General features: G+C 37.1%; 1 protein-coding gene across 1 annotated transcript in view; it reads right to left on the bottom strand.

The window, feature by feature from the left end:
• Positions 1-349: 349 nt before the first annotated feature.
• Positions 350-26,384, bottom strand: part of AHRR (aryl-hydrocarbon receptor repressor) — an 85,602-nt gene continuing 59,567 nt past the window's right edge. Inside the window, exons 5-11 of the mRNA XM_032698661.1 lie at positions 11,337-11,426; positions 9,900-10,029; positions 8,319-8,452; positions 6,843-7,042; positions 5,030-5,148; positions 3,977-4,118; positions 350-1,469 (exon numbers count right to left, since the gene is read on the bottom strand). Coding sequence (XP_032554552.1) covers positions 350-1,469; positions 3,977-4,118; positions 5,030-5,148; positions 6,843-7,042; positions 8,319-8,452; positions 9,900-10,029; positions 11,337-11,426 — 1,935 coding nt within the window. The remainder of the gene's footprint in view (positions 1,470-3,976; positions 4,119-5,029; positions 5,149-6,842; positions 7,043-8,318; positions 8,453-9,899; positions 10,030-11,336; positions 11,427-26,384) is intronic.

Genomic DNA, 26,384 nt, shown 5'->3' with positions numbered 1-26,384 from the left:
AACAGGACAAAAGCAGGAAACAGAAATTTCTAGACCTTGGTAATGCACTGTAGACAAGAGAGGAAAGAAGATAAAGACAAATTATCAGGTATACCTGTGCAGCAAGTAACGATTATTTTTCTCTGCCTGAGGTTTTATCTTTCTTTTCTCTTTCCAAAGATCACTAAAAGAAAGGCGGTAGCAGGGGTAGGATGTGTGTGTCTGTGTCTGTTTTTCTCACACACAGGTGCACACACACACTTTCAAAATCTTTCAATTGGCTTTTAATTTTAGTAACTCTTAACCCAACTGGAAGAGAATCTACAACTTCTTGCTTTTAACATTATAAATATTTCAAATGTTATAAAATCTATTGCAAAAATGTACATTCAGTGGTTTTTTGAGGCACAGGACCTGCTAATGTATTTTCAGGGAAGCTCACATGTACTCTGTTCTGTCCACTATTGGACAACGGTGGAGAATCCAGGGGCTCACGCTTGATTGCTTGAACCAAGCAAGGGTTTTTAAATTCACACGGCATTTTGAACACCTCATGATTCTGCTCTTTCTCCTCCCCTGGGCTGGGGCTGTAGAAATGGCCATAGCAAGCTGTGTGCGGCAAGTCGGGCATGCTTTCCAGACACATGGAGGAGTTCTGAGGGCAAAATGGGGCCGCCTCCTTGTTACGTGAACCCTTGCAAGATCTGTTCAAGTTTAGGTTGTTTGGATGATTTGCTACGATGCATTGCCAATTGTGTGGCGTGTAAAGGCAGTGCCTTGGCTTCTGACAAGGCAAGGCTGGCTCACAGAGGTCCGGTTCCATTTTGAGGTGCACTCTACTGGGGTAGCTGTATGCCTGCTTTCTCACCGAGCCATTCTCATCCAGCCATGCTCGGTTTTGCGACATCAGGTAGTTATCAGCAATGTTTTCAGAATCAGAATCATATTCCATTTTGATAGGCATCTCCAAGGGAACGGCTGTGTCATAGAGAGACTCTGAGGATATTAATGGTCTCTGCAGTTTCAGATGGTCTGTCACATAGTTCTCTGCACAACGCTGCTGGACACCCGAGTAAGACGGGCTGTTTTCTGCACTTCCCCAGTGGGAAGGACAAGTTGATGCCAAATTTAAGAAATTTTGGTCTCTGTTGTAGAATGATCCAGCTCTCCTGTTTGAACACGTGTTCATTCGCTGGCTCACAGAACAAGAGCTTGAGTTTCTTAAATTCCAGCTGCTGTTTGTGGTGCAGTTGTTTTGAATGCCTAAAACTGAAGTGTTAGAACTGAGAGGTTCCTCTTGCATAAAACACTCACCGTTAGTATGAGGTTCAAACTTCACTTTTACATTATCTTGTTCATTTTTTACTGCTGTCCAGTTAAGATGCTTCCACTGGCCCAGAGTTTCAATGGCACTGTTACGGGAAAGACCCTCCAGGTTTCCTCTCAAACTGGCAAAACCACTTAATATCTTCAGTTGTTCATCTTCTTCCCTTTCAATAACAGTAGAAAAAAAAATGCAGTCAGTCAGAGGTTTCAAAATTGTTGTTTTCTGGGATACAAACAGAGTGGCTTAACGTATTTGACAAGCAGTATTTTGTCCTCCATATGGGACTTGAACACTCTTGTCCATATAACCTTTGCATTTGCTCCACAGTAAAAAAGAATGTCCCTGAATCTGGGCATCAGTGTGTGTGCACAACTACCTTTCTGTGGCACTGTTTCATTTAAATTCTGTCACACATTCTTTCTTCCATTTCAGATGCACAGTTCACAAAGACCTTAAATATTGTAGAGACGTATGATAATTACCTTACACTTCTGTTCTTCCCTTAAAATGTATCTAAATAATATTTGTGTGTAGAAAATTCTAGAGATAAAATAGAACTAGTATCTTAAATGAGATGTATTTTGTTAACAAAGAACTATTTGGACATATAAGAACTTTCTGATCCAAGTGATTTGAGGGAAAACCATGGGGATCTTATATTTTGAGAATGCAGAGTTAGCTGAGAGGAAATCAAATGCATGAATTAAATGTCTGAATAGTAACAGATATTCATATTGGGTGGAGGTTTGTTTTACGTATCTTACTTAATTTATGTTGTCTTTTGCTTTCTAAGATGACCAGTGACTTAATTTTCCATGATCTCTAGCTGAAGTACTCAACATTAGTGAAGAGGTCTGGCAGAGGATGTTGCCTGAGCATTTCCATGCCTGATGCAGCAGTTTTCAGAACATGGGGTCCAAATCTAGAGGTTCAGGTCTTGAATTCACTAAGGTGCTGATTCCCAATCAGGCAGGATCAGTGCTACAAAACCACGCTATCCCTCTCCAAACAGGAAGTGGACATCTCAATAAGAAACCGACCGTGAAAACCTGAAGAGCTAGTAAGGGGCTTAGAAGGCTTTTTCGTAGCTCGCAAAAGAACTTTTTCCTTGGGCATCGAATCAATGTGCAAGTATAGGATTTTCCAGTAGAGGGAGTCCCTGTTGTTACAGAGAGAACGTCCCGCTGTAATAAATGTACAACACGAAAGGAGAATATTTTCTCTCTCTTTTTTTTTTAAATGAGGTATTAAATATGTTCAGTTCTCTTCTAAATATTGTTATTTTTATTATTGACAGGATTGAGATGCAAATGATCTGATACAAGTTTGCTGCAGAGCTAGCTGCTCAGAAAATGAGTAAATTGGGAAGCGAAGGCTGAACAAAATGCAGTCGTCAAAAAAAGTTAAACCCCCAAATGAAGAGTTTTACAGTGAAACAGTATCTAGTGAAAATTCTCCAGAAGAATGTATGTTTCCAGGAAGACACCACACAGTTTAACGAAAAAAAAAAAAGTAGTAGCAAGTACAAAGTCTATTGCAGACTATCAGAAAAACAGAACTGAATATAATAGCCAAGGCCAACTCCTGTAATACTTCAGCCTGTGGGAACTATCAAGCACAAAGGAAGGATTTTAACCACTCAGAGGGTAAAAATGTAACTAAATAACCCAGTTTAGAAGTAGAGACACGAATACCAGAAACAACGCCTTTTAATCTGCTTCTTAATAAACTTCTTTCTCTCACGTGGCAAGGTAATGTTTGTGCCATCCCAATAAGCATGAAGTGTTCCACCATCCTCAGGTGGGAGCTTCTCTGCTATTCATGTGGATCCTGGGACACCCACTGCCTGCAAGGAGTATCTACTCTATTTTTCATTTATTTCTTTCATCTGCAATGCATTCTAAAGGAAAAAATCTGTGAATAGCCACATTTTAAACACTGGGCCAGATAGTGGCTATGTACAACTCTCAGTCCCTTATTCAGTCCACTCTCTTATCATCTACCTGAGAGCAGCTGGAAGAGATACCTCAACAAGGCCCACAGGAACTGAACAGACAATCCCACGGGGGAAGGATGAAAAGTCTATTTGGGAGGAAAGAGTAAAACTCATCTGAGAGGTCCTCTTTCAATGCAAATCTGTGAGATTAGTTTACAGTTCATGATTGAGCCCACAGGCAACTAGATGTATCTACCTACAGACATACAATGAATATGAATACACTTCTTTAGATTATGTTGCATATACACAACTAAAAACATGAGTTCAATTGTCATCCATAAAGAAAATAAAAGTTTAACATAATTAAATGTTGACATGTATAAAAACTAGTACTCTAGGTTTTCAGATGCAAAACAAAACCACAAAATACATTTTAGTGCAAGAAAGTTAAAACATATTAATAATCAAGCATTTTGTTTCTGTCTTAGTATGTACGTACACTCAACTTCAGAAGAAAAAAAACCCTGAAGACAGAAAATACATATTGTTTAATATTATAACAACCATTTTGTATGTTCCAAGACAGAAATGGATTTCCTTACCATAAGTAAACTAAATTCTTCTCATTTAGCTCTTCTCTTAGGTCACTACAGTCCTTTTAAAAATTTCATACATAAAGAATACATTCATTTTTCTGAATTTTATCTTTCAGTACTGCAAAATATACTTACTTTAACATTTGCTGTTGGGCAAGGACATATTCTGAACAACCACTTCGATACAGAAGTTGAGTGTTAGCTTGAACCCAGACCCAGTGATCTTCATTTGTTTGTACTTTGACTAGAGAAATGCCATTTTCTCCATTATTCTTTGCTATACAATTTAAAAGAAAATCTATTTTAATACAAGCAGTATTTAATATTTTTTCTTACCTAAACTACAGGTGAATGTTCACAGGTTTGTTTGCTGCCCTGGAATCATCAGCATAGGAGAGTTACAAAATGGGGCAAAGTACATTTTAAAACTAAAATGTGAAAAGCCTAATGAGGCACCTAAACTGTAACCAAGGATTTTTCAGTATTACTCATTCCTTATAATTTTTTCCTCTCAGTGGTAGTAGTACTATACCAACAGGAAAATTTCGTGAAAAATGGGGCTATAAGAGAGGAATGGTTTTAAAGACATTAAAGATTTCCAGCAGATACGATAGAAAGACGAGTACAATTCTGCTTAAGAAGTTGCCCAGTGAGGTAGACTCACCATCAAAATTTTATCCATTGTAAAATCTGAAATACAGCGTAGACTCCTAATTTTTCCACAGCCCAGCACTGGAAAAACATGAGTCAAAGCTGCAAACAAATCCTGAGTTTTAAAGACAATGCATTCTAATTTTCCTCTGTTTTCTAATCTTTGGGGAAAACTAGTATTTGTAACATATCATCCAGTTTTCGTCAGAGGGATAGATATTGTTATTAATTATTATGGTTTTCACATAATCTTATTAAATTCAGTGCTGTCACTCTCAGGAAAGCATACATTGAGTATTCTTTTTTACTATGATTGTTTATTTCTCTGTAAACTTTCTACCCACTCTGAAATCGCAGACTGATTCAGCATTGAGGTGGACAAATTTTTTTTTCATTTTTTTTTTTTAAAGAAGAGTTGTTAGAGAGAAGCAAAAAGGGAGCACTGGGACCAAAACCTGAAAATCCTAGCAAGAGGAAATAAGATAAGGCCCTCTTTCCATAAACTGGATGTAATCCAGAAGTACTTAGCAGACACACCTTTGATTTGGTTTTCAGCAATCTGTAATGCATTAGTGAAAGTGGCAGCTTCACGATGACTGTTCCTTCCATACAATTCTGTTGCTTCACACAGCCCTGAACTGCCTTTCGAACTGGAGCTGTAGAGGACAGAAAAGGTGGAAAATTCCTTGTCAGTGGATGACAACACAGTAGAATCACAGACTCTAAAAGATACGATCTTCAAGTTGTTGACCATTAGCAAAGACTTATAGTTTAAGTACATAGTAACTAACACTAAATAATTATCTGTTTCCTGCATCATTCAGTTGCTCAAACTAGTGTGTCACTGGATTTCTGTATCCAATTAAGAGGAATAGCTATGTTTAGGAATATTCTACCCATGACTATGTCTGGAACAATAAATTTCAGCTTGAATTGAGACAAATGCTGTGTATACTCTCCTCTGCCTATTCAAAGTACATTTGAGGTACATACATCACAGTGACCAGCAATGCATTTAAGAGTAAGATTTCAATTTGCAATAATCGCTATAATTATTTAAATGGATTTCTTCCAATCTTTAGTTGAAAATGCATATTAGGGCTTGAAAAGGGTGCAATGTCTGTAACACTGCTTTACAGATGTTTCCCTCTGTTAAAACCATCAGGAAAAAAAGTACTACATAAGTTTGCCCACATCCTTGGCTACCATGCATCAGGCCTGAACCAAAGGAAACACTGAAGATAAATGAGTGCTTCATTCTGGTCAAATCCTTGGCCACTGTCCAGTCAGATAGCAAAACTTAAGTAAAGCACCTCTCTTCTAGGAGCTGAATTCTGATCATCAGTTAATTTCACTTGGCCCTCTGAAAAAACTGGCAAGTGGAAATGACTTTCCAACTCTACTCCAAAAGCCTGCATATTCCGTTATACCAGCCTTCCAGCAAGTTCTTGTCAAAAGCATGTATGTTCTAGAATCACATTATACGTCTGGATAGTGAATCCACACATATGCAAACATAATCTAAGTAAAAGCCAAATTATGATACTGTTGGTCATACTGACGAGCATTTTGCTTCACAGCAATCGACCTCATTACAGTAAGGTTATATTTAACCAAATAAGGGAAAACATAATCCTAGCTCCAAACATCAACTAAAATTCAATCATAGAAGAGTAACAAAATTGAATGTTAGGAAGGAAATGAGTTTGAACACAATCTCTCCCAATTTTTTGCGGTGGCGACCAAATTATCACCCCCAAGCCATTTAGTGCAATTGTAAACTTACGTGTTCATAAAATTTCTATTGCAAGATAAATACATACACCAAGTAAAACTCATTAGCCTCTATGTGAACACCCCTACACACGCACAGTCAGCTTTCTGAAGTTTTCCTTTTCCTTTGTTAGTTAACAAAATACTCAGATCCAAATAATTGTGTTACCAGAAGATACTTAAATTTGAAAACTCCCAGTAAAAAAACTTTTTCTTTTCCATTTTTACGGCTAATGGAATGACTTTGCTGTATTGGTAACTTCTGAAGGTGAGGAAGATATCCTAATGTTTCATTTTTTAATATAAAACTTTATATATAGTAATAAAATATTTAACATATATTATATATAAACTACAATATATTGTATTTTCTTGCATTATATTGTATTGTATTATATCATATTATATTATGATATAATCATAATCTATTATCTTTGTTTTATATTAAATAGTTAAATCCAGACAAATTATTCACTTTTCTAAGAAAGAGTTTAAGAGTAACTTAACATAATTTGTGCTTTTTACATGCTTAATAAACATGAAGTACATAAATGCCAAAAGATTAATTAGTAAATACTTTGTGTTTGCTGCTGTTGCATCATCAGCTTTGTGTTTTGCTTTCACAAGTAGGCTTTTCATCTTCATCTCTGTCACAGAAGGGAGCAGAAGTGGTACCACTATGCAGAATAAGGACAGCTGAGGTGGCAATATTGTTCCTGATGAGGACTTTTTCCTTTGTCCAAAGAGAAACTTTAGTTTGCCTTGGAACTGCATTGTCTGGCATGCAAAAGAAAAAAAATATATATATGTTAAGCATTTAGTGTATAAACACTTAAAATGCTAATACAACCTATGGACCATGTTATTTAACACCAAAACCTGTTTTGAATCAGAGATTAAAACTAGGAATTTCATTATCTTCGTATAATTTAAACCATGCCACTTCTATCAACTCTAAAATGACACATTTGAAGATGGTTGATTTTTCCCCTCTCTCCTGTGCACTCAAAGTAGAAGTTCTGTGTTACCCTCTGGTTGCCGAGACGGGCAGTGTATAGTGTATAGTGTATAGTGCTGCAAACAGCTTTTTCTGCCGTACCTCACTGAGGCTGGAACCATTATTTTTCCATACTCTGTTCTCTCCAGTGAGATGGTTTCTTAGTTTTTTTTCCTCTTGCTCTATACCTTCTCTGGACTGGCACAAGCCAAGGACTGTGCAGACAGATGCCAAGAGAAAAGGTAGGCTCAAGATAGCCAAATACAAAGTACATAGCTTGAAAGGAGCCATCCATCCCTGCCTCAGAAGGCAGAGATCAAGGTAATAGCAAGCTAATAGCAAGCTGCTGCTGAAAAAATTACCTACCAATAAATGACCCTTTTGCCCTTTTGACTTAGGCATTTTCCAGAGCTACAAGATTAAAACAGGGATGTAGAAATGACTAACTGATATAGCTGTTAAGACCCATAGTTTCCCAGCGATGAGTATTTGAGAGAGAAGTTGTGCTTCCATGTCTCATGCTAATCCTCTCATTTTCTTCGCACATGCTGTAGTTTCCCTTAAGTAGAAACACCATTGGTCTTTAGTAAGCAAATGGAGAAGTGATTTCTAGAAAGGAGTATGAGAGAGACTTTCTAATTCTTGGGTTTATTACTAAAGGACTATTTAAGAAAGGGGAAACCGGATCATTATTTTTCCTGTTCCTTAAAGCAAATGCTTTGAGCTCTAATCTTAATTGTTGAAATTCAGACTTGCCACTCTTGTGCTATGCCCAGGAAAAATTGAGGACAGATATTGTCTAAAAGAACTTAAAACATAAAAGTTTCTAGATTTTTTCAATTTCAAATATTACAACCTTTTTTTTCTCCTATCTGCTTTACGCATATTAATAATTATCTTCAGGTGTTTCTTGTTAGTGCACAGCGAAGAAAAATGTATCCTGACCATGGCTCTCTACAATATTTATGTTCAATATTTATGTTGAAGAATTTTTCATGTAAGTCATTAAAACCTTGTACGTCATGACTACAGTCATCTAAGTGGAATTATACTTACAAGGAATCCGGAAGTACTGTCCAACAAGCAGCGAACTCGACAGATGAAACAGCGAGTTAAGAAGGAAGAATAATCTGTTGTCATGCTGTCATTCTCTTGTGCTTTAAACAATTTACTGAGAATATATTCTTCTCCTAGGATCAACAGTGAAGGCAACATAGATCAAATCATACTAAGAAATAACGAAAATGTTCTGTAGCCAATTGAAGAGAAATTACAGAAATTGCTAAAAATTGCTTTATGGATGGGCGAATATTAAATTGTAACATGTATAGATACATCTGCACATGTGCTACCAAAAATAAAATAAAAGCTCTACAATGGGATTCAGGTGAGTTTCTCCAGAAACTTCAACTTTATTTCCTGAGTTTTTGTAATTTTTAATGATGTGAAGTGGGGTAGCAGATGTTGCTGGTTTTGAGATCAGAGATCACAGAAAATGCATTAGAAAAAGGAACAAAGTAAGGAAAAATGCTAACGCAAGAAAAAACAAAACAAAAAAATGGACAGTGGCTGATTAGCTAATGTTCAACTGTTGCCTCCTTGATTTTTAATGAAGCATCTTCCACTTTTGAACTATAAGTGCTCAGCTTTTGAAATACTTCTCGAAAGATACAAGTATTTATAATAAAATATGAACTCAAGAACTCTGAAGTTCTCCATGATATAGATTAGGACAAAAATTCCAAATATTTGTAAATGTTATAGTTTGAAATATTAGTGCATGTTGTTTAGCTTTTTTTCTGTGTACTTCCTACAAAATTTTGCCAAGTTCCTCAGATATATGTAGGTCACTTGTAAAACATAGAAACTGTTTTACAAGAAATACAAGTTTCATGACTGCATTCCTGCAGACTTCTTAAAAGTTGATGAAGGATTTCTTGCAAGTTTCTCCTCACCCAGCTGGTGACTGTGATTCCCAAATTATTTCCTCAATTACTTCCTTGGTAAATTAAATGCATACATTTTGCTGGTATCAATAACTCTTTATAAAGTTAACAATTTCAACCTGATTATATGTTCTGTAGTTGTGATTTCAGCTTAATGCCTCATGTAGAACAAATCTTGAGCACGGGTATCCAACTGGCATCCTAGGGAAATACAGCCTCAGAAGAAAAAGTGCATTGCTAAACTTACTTGTTCTTCAGAAGACTCCTGTCTACATAATTTTGCATGGGAAAACAAATGGCAGAAAGTGGTGCTGCCATTATGGTTCTGTTCATATACATTTTGCATGGGATTGTTTTGCATTAATGAGAGGAATACTCATGTCCTGATCAGTATCAACAACAGATTGGTATAATGAAGACTGATGCTGTTCATTCTGCGTGCGAAGAATATATGTAATTACTCAGAGAAACATAAAGAAAACAACTTAGTGGCCTCTATGGCACACACTACCTTATAAATGCAAAGGATCAGGAAGAAATGTCATCTATGAGACAATGACATAAATAAATGCCCCTATGTAGCTTTCTGGTGAAGAATCTGACTTGACACAGTGCAGACATGGGCATAGATGGAATGCACTTCTATCTCTATACAGTGGTGCCTGTGTTTCCAACCAACAGACAATCCCACCTGTTTCTGCCTGTAGTTGCTGTCCAGACAACATCTGGGGAGGATTCATGGCCCAGTGCAGTTGTCTACAGAAATCCTGGCGATCATCCACGTGAATGTAATCATATATGTTTTGGTGCATTACATCAGTCTGAAACAATTACAACAAGGAATGCTTAATTAGTAAGCGTAGGGGGGTAGATGCTTATCTTTAGATTGATACTTTCCTTAAAATAAAGGCTGTGTAGGATACTTTCAGAGCAGATTGAGTGAGGAAAGTTATTTCAGAGGCCCCTGTTTTTAAACGTCTGCTTTTTCCCTTCACATCCTAAGGTGATTCTTTCTGTTCTTAACTCTTTTGTACATATGCAAATGTGAGTCATAAAAACATCCAACTGGCAACTGATGACTAGTGACAACCCCCAGGGATTAATGCTTGGACAAACCCTGTTTAATGTCTTGACTAAGGAATCATGGGATAGAGTGCACTCTCAGCAGGTTTGCAGAGGGTTCCAGCTGGGGAGAGCAGAACAGCTCCTTGATGGACTGTAAAAATGGGTGGACAGGAACCTCAGGAAGTTCAACAAAGGCAAAGTTCTCTCTTAATTTTGGGTATCCCAGGAAAAAAAAAAATTATCATATTGAAATGAGCCCAGGAGAGTGCTACCAAGACACTTAAGAGGGCTAGAGCACATGATGTATCAGGAGAGAAGACCAGGGTTTGTTCAGCCTTCGGAAGAGAAAACCTCGGGAAGAACTTACTGCTGTCTACATCAACCAAATGAGCAGATGAACAGACGACCAAGCCCGACTCTTCTCATAAGAGCAAAGTGGGAAGACAAGAAGCAACAGACACAAGTTACAACATGGGAAACTGGGGCTTAATAATAAGTGGAAAAAAAATTATTGTCAGCATGGTTAAACACTGGAACACATCTTCCAGAGGGGTCATAGAAACTCAGAGCTTGACTAGATGAGTCCCGGACCAACATGCTCTAGCTGGATGTGCTTTGAGCAGGAGGTTGGATTAGATGACCTCCAGAGGCCCTTTCCAACTACATGGTTCTGTTATTCTGTGACTTTACAATATATTTACGACTCACAGACAACCAGCCTAGAAAAACAGCATCTTATACTGAAATTGAAAGGAAACTTCCAGCTAAATATTCCTTTTATAATGGATCATGTTTCTGTTAGCTAAAGCTTTACAAAAGGAACATCATTGCAAGAAATAAATCTTCACCTGCCTGATTACAAAAAAAAAAAATAATTTGAAGTGGTATAGTAAAATAACTGAATTTCAGTAATAGTATATGTCTAATCAGCAGCAGAAGGATAAGGTAGATAAGGTAGCAACATATAGTGCTGCATTTTAGAAAGCCAGCTAGCAGAAAGGGCAACAAGAAAGTCAATACAATGACAGTGACTAAGTATTCCAAAATTTGTCAATATATTTACCTGATGAAACCCTAGATAGTCCACAATTGTAGATGACGCATAAAATATCATTCCATCTGCACTCACCACCAATGCAAAACCATTCAGTGACTGAAAAAAGAAAATAAAATAATTAAAAAGATAATCAGAAAATGAAGAATAAAACGGGTATAAATGTAATAATCTTAAGAATATTCTAGATATGAAAAAATCACTCTGCAAAAAGTTTGACACCATAAAGGCCTTTTTTTCCTACCATGAAAAATTAATAACAACCTGGAACCTGATTTTTTTCCTTTAAAATGTTAAGATAGTTAATTACAGTATAACTACCGTATTGCATTACTAGATTATTGTCTAATTAATTATCTGCACAATTATATTGTGTCATTATTCATCAAATTAAAAGTTTAATAGAAAGTCAACTACCTTGTTTTTCCTTTTAATTTAAACTTTCATGTTCCATAGTAATTGCTTTGAATATATAGGCATTGGAAATAATAATCTCCTATATAAAAATTAAATACATGTGCTATTGTAGCTATGAGTTTAAAATTGGATCTGTATTTTGAAGTATCACTATTTTCTTAAGCTCTTATTAAAAAAACACATACGTAGCATAATTGCATAAATGCAATTAATATAAAAAGTAAGCCATAAGTACTTCTTTTATAGAACAATACTTAATCTAGAAAAGAGTTAAATTAATTCTTATAGACTTGGTGATGCAAGGAGAACAACCAGAGAAATCCAAAAATAAAAGTAAGGTATAAATGAAATACATGATATAAACAGTAAGATCGTGCTGCATACAAACTGAGAATTTTGCCTCTTCCCTTGATAAAGGTTTAGTAACATCTTTGCTCCAACAGGTTGCATTCCAAGGTAGTTTAGATCCTGTCATGTGATGTTTTTGGGGTCTTTTGACATACAGTTCAAATAACTGTTGCTGAAATAGTGTGAAATTATTATTATCCCTGCTTCACCTTACTCTCAATTTACTAATGTGCCTATTAATCCTGAGTTAATCCTAAAGCACAAGGAGGACAGATTTTTCAATTGTTCAGTAACCAGATACACTGACATATTTTTGTGAGTTTGGTTCTCTTTTCAGTTCCTAAATAAGGACCAGATTTCCAAGACTGCTTGAAGGCTGTTCCCACTGTGACAATGCTGGGCAGATTTTCAAGAGTTCAGTGCACAATAGACTGACCTCCTCAGAAGGTTTGGCCCCAACCATAAATATGGAGCACCTTTGGAAACGTGGCTCCATGGGACCACACTTGGCCAGAGGCTCTCTGCCTTAAAGAACCTGTGAAAAGGTGACTGGAGAAATGCAGTGGAGAGCCTGCAATGGCTCACCTACATGTGGAAAGAGCTGTAGCAGCAAGTGATTCAATCAAGTCAATGCGAACCATAAGTCATTGCTAAGAATAGTCAAGGGCAAATCTTGTTTTGCTCCAGGTCAGCTCCATAGATACAAATCCTTTCCAGAATAAGCATTATCTCTGCCTAGTTGGGCTTGTGTTGAATACTAGTTATCCTTGTCAACTCTTCAAGCACAAGCAGCTGCTCAACTGGTGCTATTTTCTGCTCTAAATAAGGCCCAAATTTGTCCCAGCACCTCACCAACCAGAAGATGATGTGTCAAGATTTCTGCATCTTCACATCTGTGCCTTTCACTGCACTGAGAGGAACCTCTATAGATGGTATCTGTCATACACATTTCCATTCACATGTGAAATGGAGACATTTGTGGAGACAAACCATTTCTGGCATCTTGTCTCTTTGGACTCATCTTCACAGCAATGAAACCACCAGTGATGTGATACTAGGAATTTTATTACATTTTGAACATCTGGCAGGCCTTTTAATTTGGATAGACTAAAAATTTCCACAAAGATAACCATAGGACATTTAGGGGAGCTCCTTTATGTCTGTGGTTGTTACCATACATATTCCAAAAGACCTCTAGTCCTACCCATGAAGCCGGGGCAGGTAGAAATTAAAAACATTAAAGAAATGACAGAAATTTTCTTCATTAAAAAGAAGTTCTTAAGCTATGCAAACTAACGCACCAAGCCCTACCTGGAAAGGCTTAAACAAAGACCACAAGATCCAAATATAATCAAAGAATCTCCTAGGTTTCAGCCCCTGTAGGAAATAGCGCTGGAACATGTGCCTTTGTCAAAGATTGCTTGTATGAATCAAGAAATAAATTCCCCTACTCAAAAATTAATCTTCTTCAACATATTGGTACATACTCTTTAGGCCTAGACACCTAGCCCAAGACATAAGTATCTACCTTTAAAACATAAAACTTGCTCCCCCACAGTGGAAGACAGGAAGGTTTTTCTTTTCACAAGTTTTTCTTTCACAGAGCCAGAGTCAGGACTAGGTGCAGCAGTTGGTAAAAACTGGAAAGGGACCATGAGGATTTCTAAGGGTTCAGATCAGTGCACTGGCAATTAGATCTGTGAGGTTGGAGGAGGTATTAAGGAAGGGGTGGGAGGAGCAAGAGGAAAGAAGAAGAGGAGGAAAAGTTCAAGGAGCCATGTGTTGAGGTTAAGCCAGAAACAAATATGGATTTGAAGAGAGTTACAAACTTCCCCTGCTTTGTTTTTGGTTTGTTCTCAAAATCCTGGTGTCCTCTCCTGAGTTTAGATCTCTTAACTAAGCATCGCCTGGTTTTCATGGCCCCAGATGCAGACATCTGATGCTCTGCCCCGCAAGTAGGAAAAGCAATACCCACTTTGTGCAAAAACAACTTTTATGGAGCCACATGAGTCTATTGAGGATTAACACAAATTCCAAGCGTTTAACCTCATTTTAATTGGAAACCTGCTGCTTCAGCCCCATTAAAAAGAGACAAGCCGGTCATAAAGCAAAATTTCATAACCAGTGAGTCTCACCCATGGCTGCAAATTCTCCTGTTTTCTCAATATTACCCCAAACCATAGTTCAGTGTGAAAACAGGCATCTGTAACATAGAGGACTTTGAATAGAGTCAGAGTGGGCTGGGATTTATATTTTTCTTATCAACTTGCCACAGGTGGGGATAAAGAGGAAGGTGTTTGCTAGCACAGGTCTGGAACCCCTGAATGGATAATGGTGATTGAAAATTAGTAGGAAAATAACTCTTCCAGCTTCTCAGATGAATCTCTCAGGTACCAAATACCAACTCCATACTGAAGTCCTTTACAGTAACCCTGCACTGAGATTTTTCCATTTTGCTGGCCAGAAGCCTAGTGACTGAGTGGAAAAGAGAGACAACTTCAGTCCATGAGAATGAGCAAAAGTATTTCCGTTTTTCTGTTCTAAATTACCAGGTGTCACATTAAAAGGGACAACAAAGTATATAGCTCCACTTATAATTTTTAAATGTCTTCAGTTATTGAAATAAAATTCTCAACAAGAACTTTCTCTCATTCCCAGTGAACGGGAGGCTTCAGTGGTGTGCTGTGTCAGAATCACAGCAGCCATCTGCCTGGGTAATTGATAACCTGGGGAGAGGAAAAGGGGAACAGGATGCGGACCAGCCTCATCCCATGTGCAGTTCACGCTCCCTAATGTAAGAAGGTGTTTACCCAAAACACTGAGGGGACAGCACAGAGAAGTAAAGGCAGCTCTCTTCATTTCACTTTAATCCTTTCAGTAGAAATAATGGAAAGCCTAAACAGGGCTCTTGTATTTGGAGGATGAAATAACCAAACTCCACAACTCAATGTTAATGGTATTTGCTTTGTGTACAACTAGCATGTTTTAATCAGGAAAGTCCACTTGCATCCAAAAATTTTTAGCACTATTGCATATTTTTCGAATTCACAGAGGGTCACTTGCACACATAAAAAAACATACACACAAAAATATATGGACCTTAAAACTTTTATAACAACTCACTTCAAATCTGCAAAAAATACATGGTTTTAAACTACCATTTGGTAAACCATATGGATTCAATGACAGATGGAATTTCTAATCCAGGATAATAGCTGAAACATGTGAGACAGACTTAAGTATGTATTGTGAACATTTGTTTGTTTGTATTTGGCTTTTTAAAAAGACTTACATGAGTTTTCTACATTGTACTTAAAAAATGAAATCATGTGGGAGTTTTTTCCCCAAATGAAAAAAAAAATAAGAGCTTGGCACCAGACAGAGGCCTGTGTTCTTTTGAAAAAACATGTACATCCAATTATATACTCACGAAAAGCTGCACCTGCTACTGAAACAAAAAAACAATTAATCTGTCAGTTCAAAGAAAGTATGATATTATTCTGGTGCCCACAGTAGCTGTGAGATTAAAGTTATCAGTTCCTTCCATTAAGAAGCTTTTGAAACATTATTAGTCAAGAGGTTCTCTTTGGGAATGAAGGCAAATATTTTGAGGAAGATAGGACTTCCTTTGGCAAGATCCTTTATATATCCTGATTTTTTTTCCTGGTCTCATAGCAGAAAATCAGCCAGAAAAGACTTCAAAGATATTTTGGTCAAGGTCATGGCATAGTAAAAATAAGGAGGAGGGAAAAAAAAAAAAAAGAGAGAGAACAAGTTCCAATCCACATTTCTCTTATTACTCTTCCTTGAAATAAAGGAAAATTCACTAGCATTAGGTCTCCAGAGACCATGTTACTATGGCTACTAAAGTACAACAGTCAAGGCCTGCAGCCATGCCTTGCTTTGAACAGATTTTCGAGTCACGCAACTTGGGTACTATATTTCCAGGGTCAGTTGGCTCACTGTTTATATGGAACAGCTTCATTTAATAGTGGATTGCTGGATTTTTGCATCCTATGTGGGATGGGGCAATTTTCTGGTGATCTAAATCTATTTAAAAACTCTCGAAATTATATACTCTTTCTTGTCTTATGAATATTAGAAGGGAAATGCAGGCAGTTAATGTGTCTTCTGTCTTCAACTGTATTGTTTAGAGAATCAGTATTTCTTTCCAGTGGTGTTTTTAGGACTCATAATTGCCCTTCTCAAAATCCCTCTGGAATCCCTGAGGTTCTCTTTATAAACTAAAAAAAATAAAAAATTAACTCTTACAGAACCCTGAAATAAAATCCCACATAAAAGACTATTCAGAAGCACCATATCTGGTGACATCAGAATATGGCCTTTGCTCAACAAGTACAGTATCTCTTACCCTTCTGGACTCTTATGTATTTCTCTGGTATCTACAAAGCAATTTCAAAAGGAATATTTCTATGAGTAAGGACTATTTCGTGCAAAGGGGAGTGGCAGAATTGTTTTAGCATTCAGTTTTGATCAAGGGCTTGTGTGTACTGCTTAGTTTTCAGGCAAAAGAAACAAAACTGAAGACAAATTTCCATCATTTGAGCCAGGGAAGGAAGTACAGGCTGAAGTCTACAGACGCGAGTTTATAAGGGAAGCCTTTCATAGAGAAAGTGCTCAATCTGATAAACTGGTTTTCATAGACAGCAGAAATGTTTATTTTCAAATACAAAGAAATAGGTACATATGATCATTATGCCCCTTTGACTCCTCCTGGCAGCACAGATAAAACAAAGTTCATGTTCCTACCTGTCTCCTTGACCCTGAATATCACTTGAGGCTTCTTTCTGTATGGACATTCAGCAACTAGTACTGCACTACCAAGAGCAGCAAGATCGTTCACAGTGCCAGATAGATTTGAGCCCTGGCCCTCCCATTTACTGTCAGAGGGAACAGCTGTGCCATCTGAAAGGCACAAATGACTGTGAATCATTCAGCTGGTGAAATTTCTCATTATTCCATTTCTCAGTATCTCATCACTTCCACCGAGGAATTAGGGAAACCTTGGAGATACTTGTTTATATGTGTGTCTTCAGTCTAACAAGGGAGCTGGAACACTGTGGCTCGTCAAGAGGCAGCAGACAAAACTGGCTTCCTGGAAATCAGTTAGGAAAATGTAAGTCATTGGACTCCGGTAATTGTGAGCTATAAACTTTCAAGAAAACATAGTAGTTCCCTGGAGGGTGAGACTGCAATGTGTGCACACATGTAAACACATTTTAAACCATGGTGATGTTTTTTATATGCTTGATATGTAATAAGTATTGGATACAACCAAGAACAACTTTGCCTTTGAAGTTGTTTTGAAGGCATGATGCAAAATTGTAAATGCAGTTTTTCTTCCATTATACTTTCCTTCCAAGCTAAGCTTTTGTAACAAAGCTTGCTTAGTCTTTGTCAAGTCCTTGGGATAAGGGCTTTCTCCTTTACCATATGCATGAACTGCTGGTCCCCAATGAGTCTGGCACCTCAAAACCAATTACTCTGCCCAAGGTGGGATTGAAAAACACGAGCCGAAGCACCGGTTGACTTTGTATGTGCAAAGAAAGTTGATGTGGAGCATACTAGAAAGAGATGCATGCCAATTAAATCTCATTTTTTTCACAAAATGGAAATGAGAATACAGACTGTGCTTCCACAGCGGAGCAGTACTAATGACTAATAGCTCATAGGTTTTGTTGCTGCAAAAATGAATTCATGCATGACACCAAACACCTCAGTACAAATTTGTTATAGGACATGTTTCTTTAGAATAAAATATAATCATGAAAAATGCTTTCTATTGATGGTAAGGTTTGGTGGATTTTTTCATGTGTAATTGTAAAAATTTCATGATCCTTTTCTTTGCATTGCCATATAGGATTTCATATGGGAAGCAAGAATATGAATACTACTTAAAGTTAATGGTCAGTATGCAAGTACTGGAGACTATTTATAATAATATACAGAAGAATTATATTCAAATTATTGATTCTAAAATTGTCGGGGAAAAGCACATTTTATTTATTAATACATAAATATACATATTATGATTATAAGATATGAGTACTTGGATGACTAACATACCATTTACCTTAGTAATTATAATGAAAGAATACTAAATTATGACATAATCTTTTATATCTTTTCCTTAAGCCTCCTTATTAATCATGATGTTGAATTCAAAATTGTGCTTTACTAGTAATGGAACCCTCCTGTCAATGCTCTTTCACACAGGACTACACTTGGAAATAGAAACAGTCTTTATATTGACTTATGCAGTTTCTTATTTCACTTCCTCAAAAGCAGATGTTGTATTCACAGATGGAAGAAAAGCTGGGGCAATATCATATCTTCAGTGCAAGTTCAGCTCTTCATTTTTTCTGAGTTCTGCAGCTGCTCTGAGCTTTTCAATCTTCTCTTCAACAATTTCAATATAGAAAATGTAAGCCTGATTAAGTCCATTTGAGAAGACTCAAAATGAAACATTAATTGCTCACTACTCTGCATGTGTAATAACAAATTTAGTTAGGTAGACTTTGCAATAACAAATGTAGCAAGATTAACCATTATATTTCACAGAAATAACTTACTGAGAAGAGTCTCAAATAATATTTATCCAACATGTTGGACAATTAAACATATGTAAATACTAAATGTCTGTATTTTTTTTCTGTGTTATTAACATGTAAGTGCATCAAGTCCTAAAGAGAAGCCGTCATAATATTCCATCCACAGCTGACTCTTATTTGTACTTACAAACTGTTAATGAGCACAAATGGCAGACATCTCTTTCTATAAGGAATCAAAACCTAAAAGAGACAATGTTGCAGCCTATATACTGTAAACAGAATGTGATGTCCTAATTTCAGAGCAATATTTTTCTGTGTATTTAGCACTATATATCACATTTTGTAACACAAAACTATTTCAAAGGGTGGGGAGAAGAGCAAAATAATCTGTATTTCACATTCTGTTTGATAATACATGCTAAACCAGCTTTTTAAAACACCATTTCTGGTCAGTAGAATTTTCAGGGAGTGTGGCCTTCCTGAATTTGACTCTGGGAACTCTTTTACTGTTTCACTTTTCATCTTATGCATGTATTGTATCCTCTAAGTATCCTGTATCAAACACACCCTGTCCCATACTGACAGCAGGGTTGAATTCTGCTATTAAGGCATTATGCTGACCCAGAGAGGAAGGCAAAACTCATTCTAATCTAGATATCAAGTGGGTGACAGTGGATCATCAGTAGAGGGGTAAGGATAGAAAGCTAGAGACAACTCCTCTAACCAGCAGCAACAACTGCAAATATTAAGCTGTGTTATAGACTTAACTCCCCAATCTCTTCTGCGAGCCCCTGCTTTAGTTCGAGCAGACATTTCTTTCCTTATTGCTAAAAAAAAGTCCAGTCTGAGTTACTGGAGAATTCTGGGGTATTGCAGTACTGGGAGGAGTGAGAAAGATGCAGAACTATTTGGTGAAAATGCCTGCTTGTTGGTCCCCATCAGCTTTTGCAGCTAGGAATTCCTGGAAGAACTGCAGTTACAACAGGATACAAAAACTATCTAATTTCTCTTTTTTCTGCTTATAAAATCTCAGGAACTGTTAAAATCAGAATAATGGTAATTTCTCTTGAAGTTCTTGAAACAAGAACAGAACTATTTGAAGGGTGCCTATCTGTCTTCCTGTCTCCAAATCAATACTGTATCCTTGCTTCTAATAGGAAACAGTACATTTAATGGTCAGCATCATGCTTTCAGTAGAAAGGGTTTTTTCAGTTCAAACCCATCAAATAATGTATTTAAGTTTTATTAACTATGGTAAACAAAAAGTAAAAGTGAAATATACTCAACATTTCTAGTAAAATATATGTTTTTCTTTTGAAACCTCCATACCCACAAAACAAAATCACCACGAGCTTGCAAAAATTATCAAGACTGCACACAGTATAGACTGGACCTGCTTTCTTGCTCATCACTCCACCTTACTGAGAAGATAGCAAGGCTGTAGCTCATTAGCTTTTCTAAGTTGAGAATAAGGAATATACCAGAAGCAATTCTCATCTGTAAATACAGTTTAGGCAGTTCATTTATAATTTCACTTCAAACAGTTGAATGTTCATGCAAAAATTTTTATGAACTGAAGAGTGTGTTATGATTGCCTTTGTTACTTTAATGTGAGAAGTCAGTTCTAGTAGCAGACTAAGTCCTGGTGTATCTCTGTGGTGCAGTGCTCACATACAGATATCAAACCTATTAACTTGTGAGAACAGTTGCGAAGGATTAGCTCTGAAGTCAGTGAGAGAAAAAAAAACTTACAGAGCTGAAACAGGAGAATATGTTTTGTTGAGGAGGAAGTTATGTGGCCACTGGACTACCTCCAAGAGGCACCGAAATAGCCTGAGCAGAAACAGAGGAAGTGGCTGTGAAAAGTGAGCTCGGGTGGAGTTGGCTGTGATGAGCAGTCTGGAGACAGCAATAGTGGCCTGAAATTCAGATCCACATCTGTCTGGTCTGTGCCCAAATCTTATTGATTTTTTACCTTAATGCTGTAGAAGACAGCTGCTCTGTTCACTGGTACAACTAAAATTTCTCAGCCAGCCCTCCTTATACGACAGCAGGTTTGCCTCTATCCTGACAAATGGAGAACACCTTTCCTGATGTCAGTGCAAACCAGAGGATGCTGTCACTTCTTGCCACACATTTGCACCAACTGCCTGCTCCCCCTGCTCTATCACACTAAAATAAGCTGCTTGTCCTGATTTTCCAATCCACTCCCAGCTTGCTCCCCTCTCACTTATGATCTGTCATTTCACTCTGGAGAAGCTAAGTACCAAATCTCATCAGCCCAACATGTCACATATAGAAGATTTGAAAACAAGTACTTAATTGCTTTTATCCTTTTGCTAAAAGGCTTCACTCAAGCCTCTGCAAGAGTACCTGTTTTTCCTCTTCAAATCCCTCCTTAAAACTCTTGCAAAACTCCTGGCAAAGGTCAAGCTGCTCAGACATCATGAGTACTGGGAATTGTGGTTACCATTTTTTCATTATTTCCACACAGTATTGCCCGCAGAAATTCATCTTTTATCACTTGTCTCAAATTTAGGCTGAAAATCTGAAGGCAGAGGATAACATGATTTTATTTTGCTCTGTGCCTCTGTCAAGCTGGATGGTGCCACCTCCTGTACTTCAGAAACCCCAGCACTGTGGCAGCATCGTGACTGTTAGGGTCGTAACAGTAACACTAAGGACCGGAGGAGAGAGCAAATGGTATTTAGTGGTCATGGTTTTTCTGTCCAGACTTGTTAGAGAAGGAAAAAAAAAAAAAAAAGAAGAAAGGAATAAGCGAGAACATTAGTTATTTGTTTAAAGGGCAACAGAAAGGATGTTTTTTGTGCAGAGCTGTGGCCATGCCAAATTTCAAGTCTGGATTTTAGAAATATGCCTATTTGTAAAGAAAGAAAAAAGGGATGAAGGCCTCTGAAGTGTTCCTTTGTGTTTTGTCTGTGCCTGGCAAGAAAAAAGTGAATGTACGCATGTGATAAAAAGGCAATCCTAACCCCATTTATGGCGCTTTTTTTTAATGGATAAATTCTCTGTAAGTCATACCAAGTGACTAATGTCAGCTTAAATTATGTCATCTGAATTACTGGGAGAAGGTTCGTGTTTGAAAACAAAGGAAAGCAAAAGGGTTGTTTGGGTAACTTTTAAAAGCTGTATTAACTGAAAAAAAATTTCACTAGGGCTATGAGCTTTTTGTAAGAATTTTTTCCTATTTTAATGGCCCCATTTAAAACCAGTAGATTAAAAAGTGAAGCACTGCATCATCATCTTACAGGACTTACTTCAGAAGGACTGCGCTAAGCGAGTCAGCACCGCTGGAATTCCAGACCAGAATAAACCAAAAAGTCTTTCTCTACCAGTTTTTGATTTCTGAAGTTCGTGCCTTGGTCATAGCCTGTATAATAACCATGCACTTTTGTTGGACTCCCCATTTTCCTTTTCAAGTTTAAATTAAAAAATAACAGGAAGAGTAAAATCTCTTGCTCTCAAACTGAAATTCAAACTGGAGTACCTTTTTCAAGAGTACAATTTTATCCAATACTGATTACATAAATCAGTTTGGAAGGAGGAAGTGGAATTACACTAACAAGTTCAAAAAAAATTACAGGAAACCAAGTGGGAAAAGGGTTTCCTATGTTATTTCCTTATGCAGAGTGAAGAACAGCACCAATAGGATGTTTTCTAATGTATCATTTTCCAACTCTGTAGGGACGAAACTTGAACTCTAGTTCAAGGTGTTAGTAGAGACCACCAGGAGATACCTTTCAGTGCCAAAATGTGCACATACACCTCTCTCTGCAAAGAAACTGCCAGAAAAATTATTATTTGCACCCATTTTAAGTTAACAATATAATGTTAAATAATATACTTCAAACTTGCCTTATGTCAAATCCTGAATTATTTGCTTGCATAAGAAGTCTGACTTTTATTGGTTTTGAAGACTTTGGGCTCTACTTGGTATTAAATCTGTCAAGAAAAAACCTCACTGAGTTCAGTAGGAGCTACTAAGTAAGAACCAAAATTTCCTACTCACAGTAGTGGCCTAACCTGTGATATGGAATTAAGAAATAATCTATAAAGGACTTGTCTGTGTGATAAAGTTCCTGTTTTATGTGATAAAGGCCCTAGATCTGATTATGCTATAAGTTTTTGTCAAAGCACAAATTCTGCTGGTTTGGTAGCTAGATGACCTGAATTGCCTCATTAGTCTTGTTACTTACAACTCAAATAAGCAAAATTCATCTGATAAGTGGTAGAACAAAAACATGCCTACAAAACATGGAAGCTGAGTTTGAAAAAGCCAACTTTAGATGATTAAGTAGCTAATGTAATGAGGCTGAGATTATTAATACCAGTGGAAAATTATAAGGGTTGCACCATCAAACCTAGTTTTCATGGTTTCGAAGAGGTTTATTTATTTAATAAGTCAAAGACCATATGTCTGTGAATTTAATATTTTTAAGATATTTAAGATGCCAGATGCCTGTCAGTCTTTGTCTAAAAATTTGAGTGAGTTAGTAAGTAGCAAGCCTCTCCAGGTCCCTCTACAGAGCCTTCCTACCCTCGAGCAGGTCAAAACTCCCATCCAACTTCATGTTGTATCAAACTGACTAACAGTGCACTCAATCCCCTTATCCAGGTCATTGATAAAGATATTAAACAGAATGTACAGTGTCACTGAATAAGAAATACCAGGATAGTCTGCTGAGTGGCATCTTCAATGCAACCATGAAGAAAAACATGAGACAAAACCACAGAAATATGATTCTTGTGCCCTGAAGCCTTAAGAGTAGAGGACTCATGGAAATCTGAGTGCAAAACTGTGCAAAAGTGTGCCTTGGAAGAGCCTGAAATCAACATGAATCTTCTTTGAAAGAGTCTGAAATGCCAGTGAGTATGGAAATGACAAAATAGGCCAGGTCTGGCGTTAATCAGTTTTCACCAGAGAGAGGGGGCATGATAGAACCAGACAGTCTTACTCCACTAGCATCTGTTTGGGAGCTGCCTGGATTGTCCGTATATCTTTATAATTTTTATGGCATTTTGGTTATAAAACACCAGAAAAGAATTATGTCCAGTACATCTAGAGACAGAGGTGCCATAAATCCCACACTGCAGCCTACAGCATAAAAGACCAACAGACATAAGAAAGAAGGAAAGAAAGCCCATCAAGGCACCTCCATAGCAGCAAGGGTTGATACAGAAATTTGAACATCAATGATTCTTCCATAACAAGCAGTAAAACTGCAGGAGCAATTGTGAAATGGTCAATAAAGACCAAGTGACAATTTCAGCAGGGTGCTGCTTAGTATACAAGTGAAGCAAGAAACAGCATCAGTGATGAGGAAGAGCAGAGGCCTGATTGCATGTCATTGAGAAAACAAGTCCATATAGGCTCTCCCTCTGGACAACTCTTCCAGTGGATAGTATAACACATGACAGTTATGCATGCATTTGGGACGAGGAATTACCTGCACCGCAGCGTGGACTCTGAGTCTGGACATAAGACTGTGAGTATAGCAATAAGGGGGGAAGAGCAGGAGGTGGCTAACAGCCACGAGATGATTGTTGCAGTCAACGCTATTGCCTAGATACCCACCAGTGATTCATTATTTTTCCAAGTCACCATTTTATTGTGTTTCTCCACCCCATCACCCCATAAATTCTATCTGGATTTATTGGCTGCCAATACAACTTATTTTCCCATTTTTCTGGTTACGGGTTTGGCCCAGTGTTTCTTAAGCATTCAGTAACAGGCTTCAGAAGCTGAATATGGCCCTTTTCTGCCCAAAGGCATGTGGCACAAGGGTTGCAAAACCACCTGTCTTGGAAAATATTTTGAAAGTGCAAAGTTAAAAATCATTACTGCAGTCAAACTGTTGGAATCTGAAGTCTCCAAGGATAGTAAATACTGTGAGAATGGGGTATACTAAAAAAAAAAAATTAATAAAATTAGACTTTGATTCTTTGAGCTTTTTCTGCCCCTTCCCTCCAAAGGGAAACAAAGATGGCAAGAAAAGATTCTCTCATCCAGAAGAAATGATCTTAAAATACTGTAAGAAATTATTTGTTTAAATACCTGCTGTGCTCCACTAAAAAGTCTTTGATAAACTGGTGTTATTGTTTATTCTGTTATTGCTGATGAAAGCTATTTGATTATAGCTGTAAAAAATCTCCATAAAATCATAAATAAAAAACACATGTTGTGGCAAAGGCCTTTAGAAATAAAAAACATTTTAAACATACTTTGAAGACAGCCTAATTCCATTGTTTTCTTTCAAGCTGAAAGGGGAAGTACTGTATTGTTCCAAGACTCAAGAGTCACAGATATATTATTTACCAGTAATTAGGGTTCCTGGTATTCCATATTTCTACCTATTCATGGAGCAGAGGGACTGTACCCTCTAAGAAATAAATAAAAGCCATTATCCCTGGTTTTCCATTAACATTGCACTCAGGAACAACATTATTCACACACATTTTGGTGATTCAGATTATTCTGGTTTGTATTATATAAAGCATCTAGTAGAGGTTGCACAGTGCAAGGTGTTGTCGTGAGATGGAAAGTGACTTTTGACAGCTGAAAAATATCTTTTGAGTGCAGATAAAGTGGTCAGATTCACAAGTCAATATACAAAGCACAGCAACCACCGTTTGCTTTTCCTTGGAAGGAATCACAAATGTGACTACTTAGTTAAAATCCCACAGTCCCTGATAACCAACGTGGTGAATTTGGTTGAACAACTTAAAAACACACTTTTCTTCGTGTACCATAACCACTGAATGATGACCTGAGCCAAACTCAGTCCTCGGAGAACATTCCCAACAAGTCCTAAGAAAAACTCACCCTCTTATTCTAGGTCAGACATGCCCATAAATGAAGCTGGCAAGTACACTCATATTAACATGCACTTAATCAAACAATTAGTGATCCACATTAAGTATGACCCAGGATAAAATATTTTCCCTATATTCAAAGAGAATATGACTCCTATATACTCTGCAGTAAGCCAACCATCAGCATATTCTGTATTAGATTCTTGTAACCCACCTGAAATTATGTGCAAGTGTTCTCTCCATGTACTCACGGAAGTAGGGCTACTGTTTGAAGATCCCTAATGATTATAGCTTGTAGGCATGTAATATACATCCAACAAAACACAGACTAAATATAGGAGACCCTCATTAAAAATTATATACTCACCATATTTATCTTTTATTGTATGCCCTTTACTCTCTATTCATTAAAGAAAGGAAATGACTGCAAAATAATACCTAATAGCCAAACATCTTGTTTTGGCACTAGTAGTAGCTAATCAGACACTTGTGTCACTTGCTTTGGAATACAAAATTAAAATCTTCTAAAGTATTAAGAGGAAGGAAAGCAGGATGCCAGTTTCCATTCCACAGACTTGAATGATTTATGGTATTGAATCTCATGATAGAATGTATTTTTAATTCAACAGTTCAGGAATTATTTACTGGAGGCTACTATTTAATTTACATTTACATATATCTCAGAGCTGTCATTAAAACATAATTTTTATACCATGAATATTATCCTATCCAAAACAACTATACATATGTAGTCTTAATCACACAGGAATTTCCAAGGACCTTAGTGTATAAGAGGCATTATTACATCATGTGTTTGAAATGCAGATGTATCTGGGATGGACCGCTGTGCTCTAGCTGGTTCAGTAGTTCACAGCAGTATTAATTC

The sequence above is a fragment of the Chiroxiphia lanceolata genome, chromosome 1 (assembly GCF_009829145.1).
Source record: "Chiroxiphia lanceolata isolate bChiLan1 chromosome 1, bChiLan1.pri, whole genome shotgun sequence".
NCBI classification, from domain to species: domain Eukaryota; kingdom Metazoa; phylum Chordata; class Aves; order Passeriformes; family Pipridae; genus Chiroxiphia; species Chiroxiphia lanceolata.
The sequence above is the reverse complement of the archived record's forward strand: the minus strand, read 5'-3'. Positions and strand labels throughout refer to the sequence as shown.